This window comes from Harpia harpyja, chromosome 1 (genome assembly GCF_026419915.1).
Source record: "Harpia harpyja isolate bHarHar1 chromosome 1, bHarHar1 primary haplotype, whole genome shotgun sequence".
Taxonomy (NCBI): Eukaryota; Metazoa; Chordata; class Aves; order Accipitriformes; family Accipitridae; genus Harpia; species Harpia harpyja.
Genome location: NC_068940.1, coordinates 57,257,584 through 57,271,120, shown reverse-complemented (window position 1 = coordinate 57,271,120; position 13,537 = coordinate 57,257,584). Strand labels below are relative to the sequence as shown.

The 13,537-nt window shown below is 38.9% G+C and overlaps 1 protein-coding gene across 7 annotated transcripts in view; it reads right to left on the bottom strand.

Moving 5' to 3' along the window:
• The window catches only part of TPK1 (thiamin pyrophosphokinase 1), a 324,730-nt gene that overhangs the window by 2,346 nt on the left and 308,847 nt on the right, over positions 1 to 13,537 (bottom strand). For 6 of the 7 annotated variants that reach the window (XM_052795439.1, XM_052795420.1, XM_052795398.1 and 3 more), the window contains one exon: positions 215 to 339. In XM_052795439.1, coding sequence (XP_052651399.1) covers positions 221 to 339 — 119 coding nt within the window. In that variant the 3' untranslated portion in view covers positions 215 to 220. Of the gene's footprint in view, positions 1 to 214; positions 340 to 13,537 lie in introns of those variants that run through there. The other variant, XR_008236464.1, reaches the window with a different exon arrangement.

The window sequence follows — 13,537 nt, the reverse complement described above, 5'->3', positions numbered from 1 at the left end:
TGATTAGGTAGCGTGAGGTACCAGAATGAAGTACTCAGTTATTGCTGCTAATCTTGATTTGATCTCAAGTGACTTCTATATCAGATTTGTTTGCCATTCAGTACATAAAATCAGTGCCTGCTTATATCTTTCTGGAACAGCTTTACTGTCTTCACTGAATTCAGTGAAATCTTGCAGTCATTTGAGTGGGTCAGATCAGAAAAGGCAGCTGTACCTGATCTTATCTTTTGATAGCCATTGTCCATAGCAAAGGCTTGTCCGTCTCAATGGTCACAATCCCCGAGTCATCATACGTGTTGGAAGTACTGACCAGCGTTCCAAACTTCAGCACCTGGTTAGCTATGAAAAATAAGTAAGAGACTGAGTGGTACTCTTGAAAGAAATGCATTGATGTGCATTTATTGTTGTAAAGACTACTGCTCCCGCAAAGAAGGAAAAAACAGCTGAGTAAATCTAACCCAGATAAACAACATCTAAAATAGGTATGTTAAATATTAATTAGAAAGCTTGTATGAGACTATCCGATGACCTGTAGAGGGAATAAATTAATACTTAATCCCCAAATTAGCATTTTGAGTTTATAGCAGATTATTACAAAAGCAGATTGTTGAATGTCCCCCAGAGTTTTGCATCTGGAAATTTGTATTTCATTGGCACAGCTCAAATACCAGTGCTAGACAAGGTATTTAAAGTAAAATGAGGTAGAGGATCTTACTGTAGTTCCAAACATGAGATTTGCTTTAGCTCAGCAGCAAGCCTATGATCTCTTAAAATGCGAACAGTTCTAGAGCAAAGGCCTGCAGTTAAAATTGATATTATTTAACAACTTTTGCTTTGAAGTGACTTGCATCTTTTCTTCTATTAGGTGCCTAGTGAGGTAGGTGTCCATGTGCATTAGAAACCAAGTGGCATTACTGTTAACAAATAGCTAGTGTCAGTTTTAGCTGTGTTAAATGCTAACAGTGCAGTTGCAATGATAATTTTGAAGTATCTGTGAAGTTTTAAACAACTGTTCTGTATTGGTTTAGCTGACATGTTTTAAGGGTTACATAGACTGCCTACAAGCTGAGACCAAAGGTACAAACTGCCCCAAACAAAAAAATGCAGTTTAATTTTTATCTTCCATTTCCTCCCTTTTGGAGATTTGCATTTTTTGCATTTTGCAAACGTATGAACTTCCCCAAAGGCACTCTAAGACTAGTCAGTTCTGTATTAGTCCTTGCATATAAAGGTTCAGTGTAAGAACTCTAAGACTATCCTTTGTTTTAGTCTGTAAAACAAGCCAAATGATGGCTCTTACTCGCTGGCGCTGCAGAGTTAACATTTCCATGGAGGATACAAGGAGAGCTGCAGCTGGGGAGAATTGTTCAGGCAGATCAGCAAGTCTGTGTGGCCTGTCAGAATCGCCAAATTGTGCATTAATACTGAAGAAGGAATCCTCTGGATTTGCTATCAAGCGGCCACTGCAAATGGAGATCTCGCTGTGATCAAGAGGTGTGCAAAACAACATATTAAGCTCTATTTTATGATTTGCACAGGAGACAAATATTCCAATTGTGAATGTGAACATGGGCTATAGTAAACTTAGGTGTAGTAATGTGTTACTACAATGCATGTTACACTGTCTCCCCGTTCCTGGAAGCTGCACAGGAAGAATTGATCTTGCCAGGCTGTATGGCTTGAAAATGAGAGAAAGTCTGACAAAAGGCAGGACATACATACAATGTAGTTCAGCGTCTCTTCTGCCAGCTCTGTGCTTACTGCTACTTGATCCTGTTCCCACTCTTGTTATTAGCCTGAAACGAACTGAAGAGGAGGTTTCGGCTGCTAGCTGTGTTTGGTTGGAATGAGAGCGCAACACTCGAGTTTCACTACTGCTTTAAACTGAAGAGTCCTGCCACTCAAATCTCTCGAGAGTTTAGAGCATAACTGCAATGCAGTGCAGAAGTTCAGCAAAGAGGAAAAAAAAAAAAAAGTACTGTACTAGATCAATTATGTACCTAAAATAAAGGTGCTAGATTCTATCAGGATGATTTTGGACACAACAGTGTGAGGCAGGCTCCTAGACAAATGCCAGGATGAATGAGTTTTGGTGTTTGGAAGAGACAGCAGAGGACGATGGGGTTATGCCTTGCCAGAAGCTGATGCACTGGACTGAGTTGCCAGAGAGCCCAGATTTCACCTTTTGCAGGTAAACAGGTCATATAATGAAGATGAGGGTAACACACGGGTGGAGTTCCCTTTGTAAAAAATACTTGCCAAAATACCGTGTTATGGTTGTTATGAATGTTTCCAGTCAGTTTTAAGTAGGAAAGAACCTTAAATAGTTTAAAGTATTTGTTGATGCACAAATTATCCCGTTTTGATTACTATATATTGAAGCTTGAAGGGGGGGAGGAAGAACTTTGTGGGTCAACTCTTCTTCTGTATAAACCCACTCATTTAGTATCATTTATTGCTTCTTGCTCAAGACTGTCAGAATAATTCTTAGTGTTTCAGCTTTGCATATGAAATAATGGCTCTGTAGAAGGCAAGAATTAAGAACAACATGGCAGCTTAATGAAACAAAATCTAAAGCAGTATTCTTCATGCATAAAATTAATTGAAAATCTTGCCTTTTTTTTCCTTTAAACAAAAAGTTCTTGCCCACTAGATGGAGCCTCTTATCTTTCTCTACCAGATTTTCTTCTGTGCAAGGGTTGCAGTTTGAAACGCTGAAGTGAAAAAAATGCAAAATCCATAGAACAGCACTGCTGATTCACGTGGCTCAAATGGACGAATTCCAAGTACTTGGTTTCACAACCAGCCAACATTTCAACTAACATAATTAAAAATGCATGCTTTCCATTCAATAAACGAACAGTAATTAATGTGAAAAACTAGGTTTAAGCCAGTAAAGGAAATAAGAGGATGTACATACCTCATGTTTCTAGGAAAACTTCCTGCTGTGTCATGCATTATGATGTGAAGTTTACAAGGTCAAAGAAGTCGGAAGTTTTATCAGTTCATACCTGATCCATTCCTTTTTTTTAAATGGCTTTCAGTCTTATTTGTTAAGTCCTAGCAAGAGCTTATGCCTTGGGAAAAAGCCTACTACAAAAAAACCCCCCATTCTCACTATTGAGATTATTTCTCTGAATTGCATTCCAAAGAAAACAACCTTTTTATTTTCTAATATTTAGTATATATAGTTTTGATGGGTACCAAATATTATTTTAATAAAGGATTTTACATTGTGATTTTTAAAAAAAAATCTAAATCTCAAAACCCCTAGGATTTTTAGAATTCTGTAATTAAAAGATATTTTATTTTGGATCACTGAAAATTTTCTTTTAGACAAATAGTAGTCTTCTGTTTTTCACGAGAATCTTCAAGAGCTGATTTGGATAAAACCAGAAGTGATTAACTGAAAACAACACCCCCCCATTCCAGCAGTGTTAGACATTTTTTTCCCCTGAAGTTTTGCTTAGTGCTTTGGTTCCAATCAAACTGTGATTACTGATAATAGACTGTTGATGAGAAAGACACTCTACCCAGCTCCTCCAATGTACCTATATTATTTTTCATTACTCTCCATCTGTAAAGTCAAGCACATCTCGGTGGCACTGAGCCTAGGTGGTTGTGCCTTCAAGGAGAGCCATGGGGGTCATGAGTGCTTACATGAGAAGGTAACCAAGTAGTAGTTCTTCTTGTGGTTTTGAAGTCTGACAATTCCAGACTTCAGAACTAAAAGCAAATGCTATTCCTGCCTTTTTGGTGGACCCCCCCCCCCAAAAAAAAAACCAACTCCCAAAACAAACAAACACGCAAACAACAAAATCTATTATGAGACAGCTTTTTATGGTGTGCCCTATGTTCTTACCAGTAACGAAGGATTCTCATTTCTGTCTGATGGATTGCAACATACCACTCACTAATTCAGATGTAAACATAGTCATGCGCAGGGCTTATTTTGATGTGGTAGTGGAGGAATGTTTTTCAAGCAGTTTTTATTTTGTTTAGCAGGTCATTGAATCTGTCAGGGTTTGAGAATGTTGGAAATAATTTAGAGAAGAAATCTGAGGGCTCGTAGGTGAGCTCAAAGAAGCATAATCACAAAGATCATTATTTCTTAGACATCCCTTTTGCTGACCAAATTATATGACAAAGGAGGTCTCATTAACCCTCATTAACCTGCCCATTTTCACTACTTTATTGCTCGTCTTTTGATACTTTTTTTTTCAATACACAATTCTAAGGGTGCCATGTGGAAAATGTTAATCTCAGATGTAAGATTTTGAAAATTGATGAATCTTATGGTTGCCAGAACAACATTTGGAAATGTTAACAAAATGCACCCTGTAAGTAATCAAGCTGTATAAAAAATCAAACAAAAAAGCCCAAACCTAAAAATGTATTTTAAAAACTCTTATCATATTTATACCTCTACCATGGTTGGGGGGGTTATTTTTTAGTTGACACTACTGAAAATGAGACCTAAGCCTTGCTTGCAATGTGTTCACCATTGCACTGCAAGCTTTCAGCCTGGAAACTGAGAAATAGTGTGGACTAATTGTAACTAGATTGGGTCTTGTCATGTTAGGTGCTGCAAAAACACTAACTCTCAATATCAGGTTATTCCTCTTCATAACAGTATTCATGATCTAGTAGACTTCTAAACATTATTTCTGACTTCATTGTACTCTAGGATACTTAAATTTAAAATTCAGTCCAGCAGAAGAGAGCTTATATCAAGGTCTCATGTACATCTTATAAGCTGCACTTAAGCAGGGCTTGAGGGAGGCATATACAGAGAAAAAACTTCTTCTTAAACATATCATATATGCCAAAAGCAAATGATGTCATTAATTTTAGAGGCTTAATTGAACAAGCAGACCCTCTGGTTATTCCTACATCTATACCAAAACCACAGCAAAATCTGGACTGCTGAGAGAGAGGCTTTCAACTGCGGTATCTAATGGTCATGCTGGAAAAGGAGTTTACAAGGTGCAAGTCCTTCCTTACCAAGGAGTAGATGTAGTGAAGGAAGTCATTTTAGTGTAAGAATGGCCGAACAGTCACGCCTCATGTCTTTTATCTGAAGAGATGTAGGCAAATGGAAGCCTTTTGGAAAGCCCTTGAATGCAGCAGCATAGCACAAGCGGTCCCACTGCATGGGATTTCACCAAGTCAGGGTCTTAACTACTGTTACCACAAATGACTGAGAATGAAACACTGTCACAGTAAGCATGTCCCACATAGATACCGTGATATCTCTACGATGCTTCCTTTTCTCAGCTGTGTGTCTCAATTCTTTCCTGAAATATATAAAGTCACACCTTGCTGATTTCCACCACTGTAAACAGAAAAAGGTACAGGAATACAAGCAGATTGCCACTGCTGGCATGGATGTTTGGAATATCAAAATAATTAATTATTAATTAAAAGCCTTATTATAGTGAATGTAATCCTCTTCCCCCTAGGCAAATGCTGCATCAAAATGATAGAAAATTAAGATCAATAAGCTGAAACACAAGTTAAAGTGAAATATTGAATTACCATTTGGTATCCTATTACAGTTTATCTAGAGAGGATTTCCCTGAAGTTCTGTGTTAGGAGCAGAAATCTGCATTTAAATGGAGATGCATTAGTAACGCATGAGCTAGTACTTTGCAGGTCACCCTGTGTCTGCAGAACAGCAGCATTAATTTTGCTATTTAAAAATAAAAACCAAATAGTTCATAGACTGATTTTCCTTTCATTCCTCCTAGTTTTTACACTTGTGATTAGACTGACTTCACTGGAGTTAATCTTGATTTACACTGATGGATACAAAGGAAAGAAAGGAAAAATTGGGTCCTTGATCTCTGTGCAATGGGAACTGCAAAGCTGGAAGTTGCAAATAACAGTAATTTACAATAAACCATGAACTATTTTCAATACTGACACAACACTGAAGTACCATAAAGGCTTGCCGAGTCTGCTGGGAGGGGACGGGCTAGCCTGTTATGGCACAGATCCCCTCAGGGCCAAGGGGAGTTTTGAACAGGCAGAGACTGCATTGGGCAATTTTTATAACTATTTTAACTTCTGGTACCTGGTTTTGTAGCACAGAGCAATGGTTCTGTAATCTCAACAGATTCGTACGAGTGGGCTCATGAAAGCATTGAGAGGATATGGGGTGAAGGAGGCTCAGCAGGCAGGGCCAGGTTGTTACTCCACTGGTTCAGATGCTGGCAAAGATTCTGGGCAGGGGCTTTGCAGCACAGGCTGCCTGGCCTCACGTTGGTGGGAATTCAGGAGGTGACAACAAAAGCACTGGCTGTCAAGGCTTAACAATTTCATTTAAAAAGAGAGAAAAATAAGTTAACAGAACTGTGTGTTCTACGCTGGATAGAAACCACCCATGTTGGCTGAGCCTTCAGAAATGCAAATGAGTGCCAGAAGTTTTCACGTTTATTTCCAGCACACATTTTTTTTTTCCCCCATATTTTTTCCAGCTTTGTAATCATGGTGGTACTGTAAGAATAGCTCAAACTCCTCCTGTCACATCACCTGCTTGGTGGCAATTTAAAATGATAAGCTGATAAAAATGATGCTGAGAAATAGAGCGCTTTCTACGCTAATGTCTCTGCTGCTACTACTGCTTCACCAAAATCAACAAGAATCATTAACTGCAGGAAGTTTCTATGGCTATTAGCAGCATTTTAGCACTACTAAGATGTGCTCCAGTGTTTGTTCAAAATCACTTTAGCCTTTTAATTTAAGTGGCCCAGAAAGTCTGACACGGACACCGTATATACTATTTTCAGTAGTGCCTCTCCAGTCTAGATATGATAAAGCTGTACCAATACTACAATAGCAGAAGTGATTTACCAAAAATGTAAGTATGAAGAAAGTCAGGAAACTAGCTGGTCTGGAAGATTGTTTTGCTAAGCTGAAGGCAAAGCCAGGCTACGAAGTAATTTGAAGAATTTAGTTTAGCCAGTAAGCAGCACAGTGTTTACTTCATTTTTGATGCTTTCCAGTAAGTTTGTATAATGTTTATCAAACTACTTACAACTCTGAAGGGCTGTACAAGTGACAGGTAGTATTAATAATAGTGTTAGAGCACTGAAGAAACAGCTGCAGAAATAAAATACAGCTTCAGTTTGACAGTCACTACTGTAGAGATCTTGCATATAATCTAGACAAAATAACTTGTTGCTATTTTGCTCTATCTCTACTTCATGTTGTGAGATAAAGAATGCTATTCTCATGAGAAAAAGGGGCAAGAGTAATGCTGAGATGCATCAGCTAATGAATTGTCTTAGTTCTAAACATCCATAAGACACCTCATAGCGCACATCATCCTATTATGCTGCCATGCTTTAGAGACGTTACTTAGTCACACAAAGCTGAGAATGGCAATCTGCTACAACACTGAAACCTGAGATTAGCTAAAAACAATGGTGTTCTGTCTTGGCATGTAGGTCTGAAGCTCTGGTTTGACGTGACAGCAAAGAACCTAAAAATACTTGCTATTTTGAAAGCTGCTACACCAACAAGTTGATATGATGCATCTCATTGTGAAATATACTGAATTTGTTAGAGGCAGATATCCAAATGATCCTAGCAAATGACCACACGCAGTGCTGCAGAAAGGAGTGAATTTCCCCCTACATCCTTGTGATCGGGCTGTTGGAGACAGGGAAGAGTGATAGGGGAAGAGGAAGGAAAGGCAATCTTTTCCTGACCCAAATCTCAGGGCTAGTAGACTACGTCCATGTATGCAGGCTTTGAACAACTTGGCAACAGAAAGCTTTTCAACACAACCAGATCCAGGACTGACCTTGATTAACATCTTGCCTCTAGCTACCGTCTTTTTCCACCACTTTGCATGAAGATGAAAAAACTCACCCTCTTACAGAAACCTATCATCCTTCAATGGGTTTTAAAGTGTGATATTATTTAAACAGAACACATAGTTAATTCTTTTTCTCTTCTATTCTTTGGAATTCTGATAAATACTGTCACATTTAGATTCATAAATTCACAAGAAGAGGCAGTAAAAGAGGATTTTAACACACATGCATAATACAAGTCTTCCAGCTTCCGTATGGTACCATTGTTCCCATCGTTTGCAAAAATGTGCAGATACTATGATTATTCCTGTAACATCCAAACTGGCCTGTAGCTGAAATATGGGTATATGGATATTTGCTCAGTAAATACCTACACAGCTTGGGTTAAATAGGGATCTCGCTTATCCGCTCCATGGAGGAGAATAGCAGCACTGCCATAAACACTGCACAACAGTCTCAGCCAACCTCTTCTACTGCCTACCAGTGTGTAGGAAGAGTCCCCAATGTCAAGTCTGCCATCAAATTTAGCACTGCTCTGCTTCCTTTCTCTGTGCTGGGGATGCGATTTTCCTACGGGAGTTGATCTAAAGCCAGTCCCTAGCCAGCCCTGAAAAACAAATTTAAGCAGGCTAGCTTCTCCTCCTTATCACTGCTGCCAGCACTAGCTCAGCTCCATATCCAGAGTCCTGTTCTGCTGCACAAGTTGTTCTGCCACTGGGCTACAGTGCCAAAATTAAACTAAATATAATTTGACAAAGCTCTGTAAAGGCTCAGTCCTTAACTCCAGCTTCTGCTGTGTTTTGTAGGGGCAGGATAGTAGCCAAACGGTGGTGGGCTGGAACCAGTATTTGTGGCAGAACAAAGGTGGCTGTACACAAGATGCAATTTTACAATAGTGAAGATCAAAGCAGACCTTCTGAACTCTGGGAGGGGTTCAACATATTGCAGATTTCACCCCCCCCCCCCAAGTCCAGCCCCCACCAGAACTGACCCAGTCCACGGCTGCTCCTTTCAGACTTCTGGATGACCCCCAGGAGCCATGTATGTGCCACAGACTCTCTCGACCACCAGTTGCAGCATTTCTTGCTCCCAGACCACATGTCAATCAAATTGCCAGACCAGACAGACTATTAAACTGTGCCAGAATAGTGGATCTGGTGCTCAAAGAGCTCCTCTGACCACAACTAAGTGAACAGTTGCCTTTATCTCTGAACGCTGGTCAGGATGCAAAAAAAGATACCTTCTGTGTGCCCTGCCACACTGAATCCCAGGACAACTGGTTGCATAGTGGCTTGCAGAGGGCAAGGGCATTGCTAGTCTTGAATGCAAACAGCAGCCCCTCTTAGCTACTAGCACTTTATTACAAATAACTGACTTTGATCAAATTAAATCCCTGACAAATAATTTTATTATGCAAGCTTTAATAGCAAATGGCACCATTTCCTAAAAGAGTTTTATGGAAATATGATACTACATTTACATGGAAAAATGAAAAGAACAAACTAGAATATTCATCCTTATGCACAAAAGGCATCATCAATAAAGCAGCTGTGCTTTTGTCTAAACCATTTCTCTGGAAGCACATAATTATTATTTAAAAAACCCACACTGATCTGCTCCTGACAGCTCACAAGGTACATGTTCATTTACTTGCTCTCCCTGACAGCTGATCTATTCTAAGCACAGGTGACTAACTAATAAAGTCTATTATACTTCTAATAGAAAAGTAATTCCATTTATCTTTACCCTTCCTAGCAGCACTGCTTCCTTTCACTGCATTGAGGTGGGATGCTGTAAGAGGTTTCTAAAATGTGGTTATTTTCACCCCTACAGTTGCTGTGCATTACTTAGAATTTTAGATTGCTCTGCTTTCTTCAGGAAAAACAATTAGACACAGATAATATCACCCTGAGGATGAAGCAAAAGCAATTATTTCTGTTACAAAATGTCCCCCCAGATCTGCATGTGAACAACTAAGCTTTTTGATTTTCAATTTTATTACCTTGTCTTTCTGTTAACAAATAATTAATATGATTACTAACACCCTATGTACCTCTAATGTCTACACTATTTCAATTATAAAGCCATTACTGATGCTTATTAATTCTCTTCCATTTATCTTCAAACTTGCATGGTAAACTTCTGACATTTGTTGACATTCATGGAGCTGCAGCTCCTCCAAACTTGCTCACAGGAATCCAGCAAAGTTTATTTGCTGCAGCCCCTGAGACAGAACATGAAATTCACCAGGAAACTGCAAACCACACTGCTTTTAGTTTAGAGTCACTTAATTGAATTAGATGGCTCTCCATGTCCTCCAAAAAATAAAGGATTTTTTTGAAATAGTGTTGCCCCACTGTGTCTTTGCGATCTCCCTTCTAAGCTACGAAGTCAGCTTTTTTTTTTAAATTTCCAACAAAAATATAACTCATGACACAGCAAAGCCTATTTTAGCTAGTAATACCTGCTTCTTCCACTTCACCCACCATTAGAGCACTTTGCTTCAGGAAGGACACAGGAGTGGTATCTGCCATGTATATGAATCAGTAAGTCAGTGCACATGGCTCATTTAAAGTTTTTGTCTGTTTGCTTTTACAGTCTTTTTTGGATGCAAGATTCAGATTCATTGTCGATGCTGCTGAATACAAACAGCTTCTATATAATGTTTGTCCCCAAAATTAAAAAAAGGAGATTCATCATTAAAGACAAGTCCTAAGTCTCATCGACTGTTAAAGACTTTATTCGAGTGGAAAACTAGCTACTGAGGATCCTTTAGTTAGTTGTGCACTCTGGAAAAGTCTGATTGATTTCAAGTAATGATTTCCAATATGAACAATGCTCTTTGTGTTGGTGTGCTTCCTCCTCCTGACCTTTGAAAAGCCCCCCGCCCCGCCTTTTGCAAACTGGCTAGCAATTCATCCTCTACATTCAGAAACACGTCATGCACTTCCAGGCCCTGTGATTGTTTGGGATTCAATGGTTTGGGGGATGTTTTCTCCTGCTTCTTCACCTTTAGGGAATACTGCCTTAGCAGGACTATACCACGCTTTCTGCCTGGGCTGAGTGGAATTAAAGGCTTCTGCATTAATCACGCAGTGCCGTGTCAGGCACTGCCCAGGCCAGGTGATGTAAGCTCTTGACCCTCAAACACAGAGGCTGAATGCACTGCTAAATTAATGTAGTGCTACATGGTGCGGTCAAAGACATTAAAGTTTTCAGAGTGCAATTGATTATATGTAGTTCCAACTTTCAAACACATTGGTCAAGATGGATTGCAACAGTCATGCCGTGGCACAGTGATGCATGTCAGCAGGCTCTCAGTTTTACTGTATGGAGAACTTGACATTGGCTTTTAACCTACCAATAAACCACCCCTAACACACTAAAAGAAGTGGGAAGGAAAAGGAATTACAAATCCAGTAGTCACATGTAAAATAAAAGACTAAGCCAACTACATTACAGCTTGTCTACTTCTGCCAACACCAACTAATTTCTAGCACTTGGGGTTGAAAGACCGTGATGGCTGCAATTGCCAAGTAAGGAAATACATCCTCCAACAGCCTCTTTTTTAGGCTATGGGGAGCTTCCATAAAGTAAATCCAATTTATAGCCTTCAATGTTCCTTATCTCACCTGAAATTACTGTAATCTTCAAACATTTGTCATTCCTCACTAATTATCAGTGCCTGAGGGGTATTGTAGGAGAAACATATCTATCAACAGCTAAGGAAGCCACCTTTCTGAATTTTATTTTGAACTCAAAATCAAACATACTAAATATGATTGGATCTTATTTGACATTGCTTTTCCGCATCCTGGCCATTTGGTGTACTCAACATTTTCCACCCTTTCTTGTTTTGTAGTCACTTCACAAAATGTATGACACCTAGCAGAATTTCATAGACATTAACTATCTGACCAATTGTTTAAAATCACTGTATGTGAAATACTTTTTTCTTTTGCAAATAAGGAAAATTTTACTGAAAGCAAAATTATCTCAGAGGAAAAACAAACTGCTACAAATTACTATTAAAACATTTCTGTTAGTTCTAGAAACAATGATAGCAGCTTAAGTTCCTCTGAAGTTCATGTCTGTCTTAAAAGTATCTGAGGATGAAAAAACAGCACTGTAAAAGGTTTCTGATTAACCTGCCATCTACAGCAGACTAGCAACTTTTGAGAGGAGTGGCAAAAGTGTTAGAAAAGAAAGTAAGTACAGTTAAAAAAGATATGAGTGAGTATCTATCCCAGGAGAAGAATCATAGGTGTAAAAGCTTATTTCCTATGTTGTTTCTAAACTTATTTTAACTAGGTATGTTTGCTTAAAATTGAAAAAATCCCAACATGAATTTCTACTTTCAAATAAGGCTGATCAATAATAAAGCACTTAATATAAAATAAAGTATTTCCAAATTATAAGCATTTCTTTAACTACTGCTATGGGGTTTCCTACCAATAGTTTCAACAAGTCTGCTGCACAGTGCATTAAAAGATGGATGTATATATGACTATGCTTATAGGAAAAAATTAATATAGCTATAATCCTTTCATTTGAATTCTTCTATGCTCTACTACCCTAAATGTTCTACAACACCCAAATAAAAAAATCTCTGATGTCTACATGCTTACAAAGAATATATTGACACATCTGTAGATTAATCCTGGGAGATTCCAATCAGAGTAGACACTTTTCATAATTAACCAAATGCAGAAGTCTCAAAGCAAGTGAGACCTACCACTGTATTTCACCTCTTGGAAGATGTGCAGATAGGCACATATTCCTCCTAATATCATAACTTTAGGAATATATGGCTACATATCACTACAAGACATCCAGTGATATGGAAGATGCCAGTGCTTCTCCGAGGTAACCCTCAAAACCTAGAGATGTCTCATGCAAGCTTTGGATCCAACATCAGGCTTGGTGATCACTGAACAATTATATCTATTTTGTAATTTAAGGCATGGTCACCTATCAAAAGGTGTGTCTGTTACGGAATAGGCAGCACTGCTCTTGTAGAAACAGGCAGGCTTGTTTTAAGACCATCAAAATAATGTCACATGTATGCCCACTACAATGCAGATTTCATGAGACCAAGGGAAGCACTTTGCAGTGATCCTCAAAATCAGACAGGAAGAAAGACTGATAAGAGCTTAAACCTCACTGAAGGGTGAGTTTAGAAAACACCAAGTAAAACACCAACATTTCCAGGAAGAGCTGGAGAACCTTGCAAGGTGTGTACAGAACTGATACAGATAAGCCCTGCAGCAATGAGGTCAGTACATGGCAAGAGCTTTGTCATGTCATGTTATGTGCAAGAGTGAAACCTGGATGATACAGATTTTGAAGTATAGGGCTCATTTACAGGTAGATAAGCAAAAAAGAGAGCAATAAAGCGTCAAGCCTAAAAGCTGTGAGCAAAAATGTAGTTATATGACTTCTAACATCATCGGCTGCCAGGTGGATAAATCTCTGCATGCTGCTTTGTAAGGGTACCCACAAATAGTCACAGGATTCTCCAGCAAAGCACAGGACCTTTAAGGAAGGCCAGAATACTGCAGGAAGCTCTTACTCAAATATACCTGAAGTCAGTCAGCCATAAAGAATGCCTTACAGATGTCACACACACAAACTATACTGGAGGTGGACTGAAAGGCTTGAAAACTATGCTGCAGAACAGAAAAAGTCCCTCAAATCTATCATTTTGGGAGAGG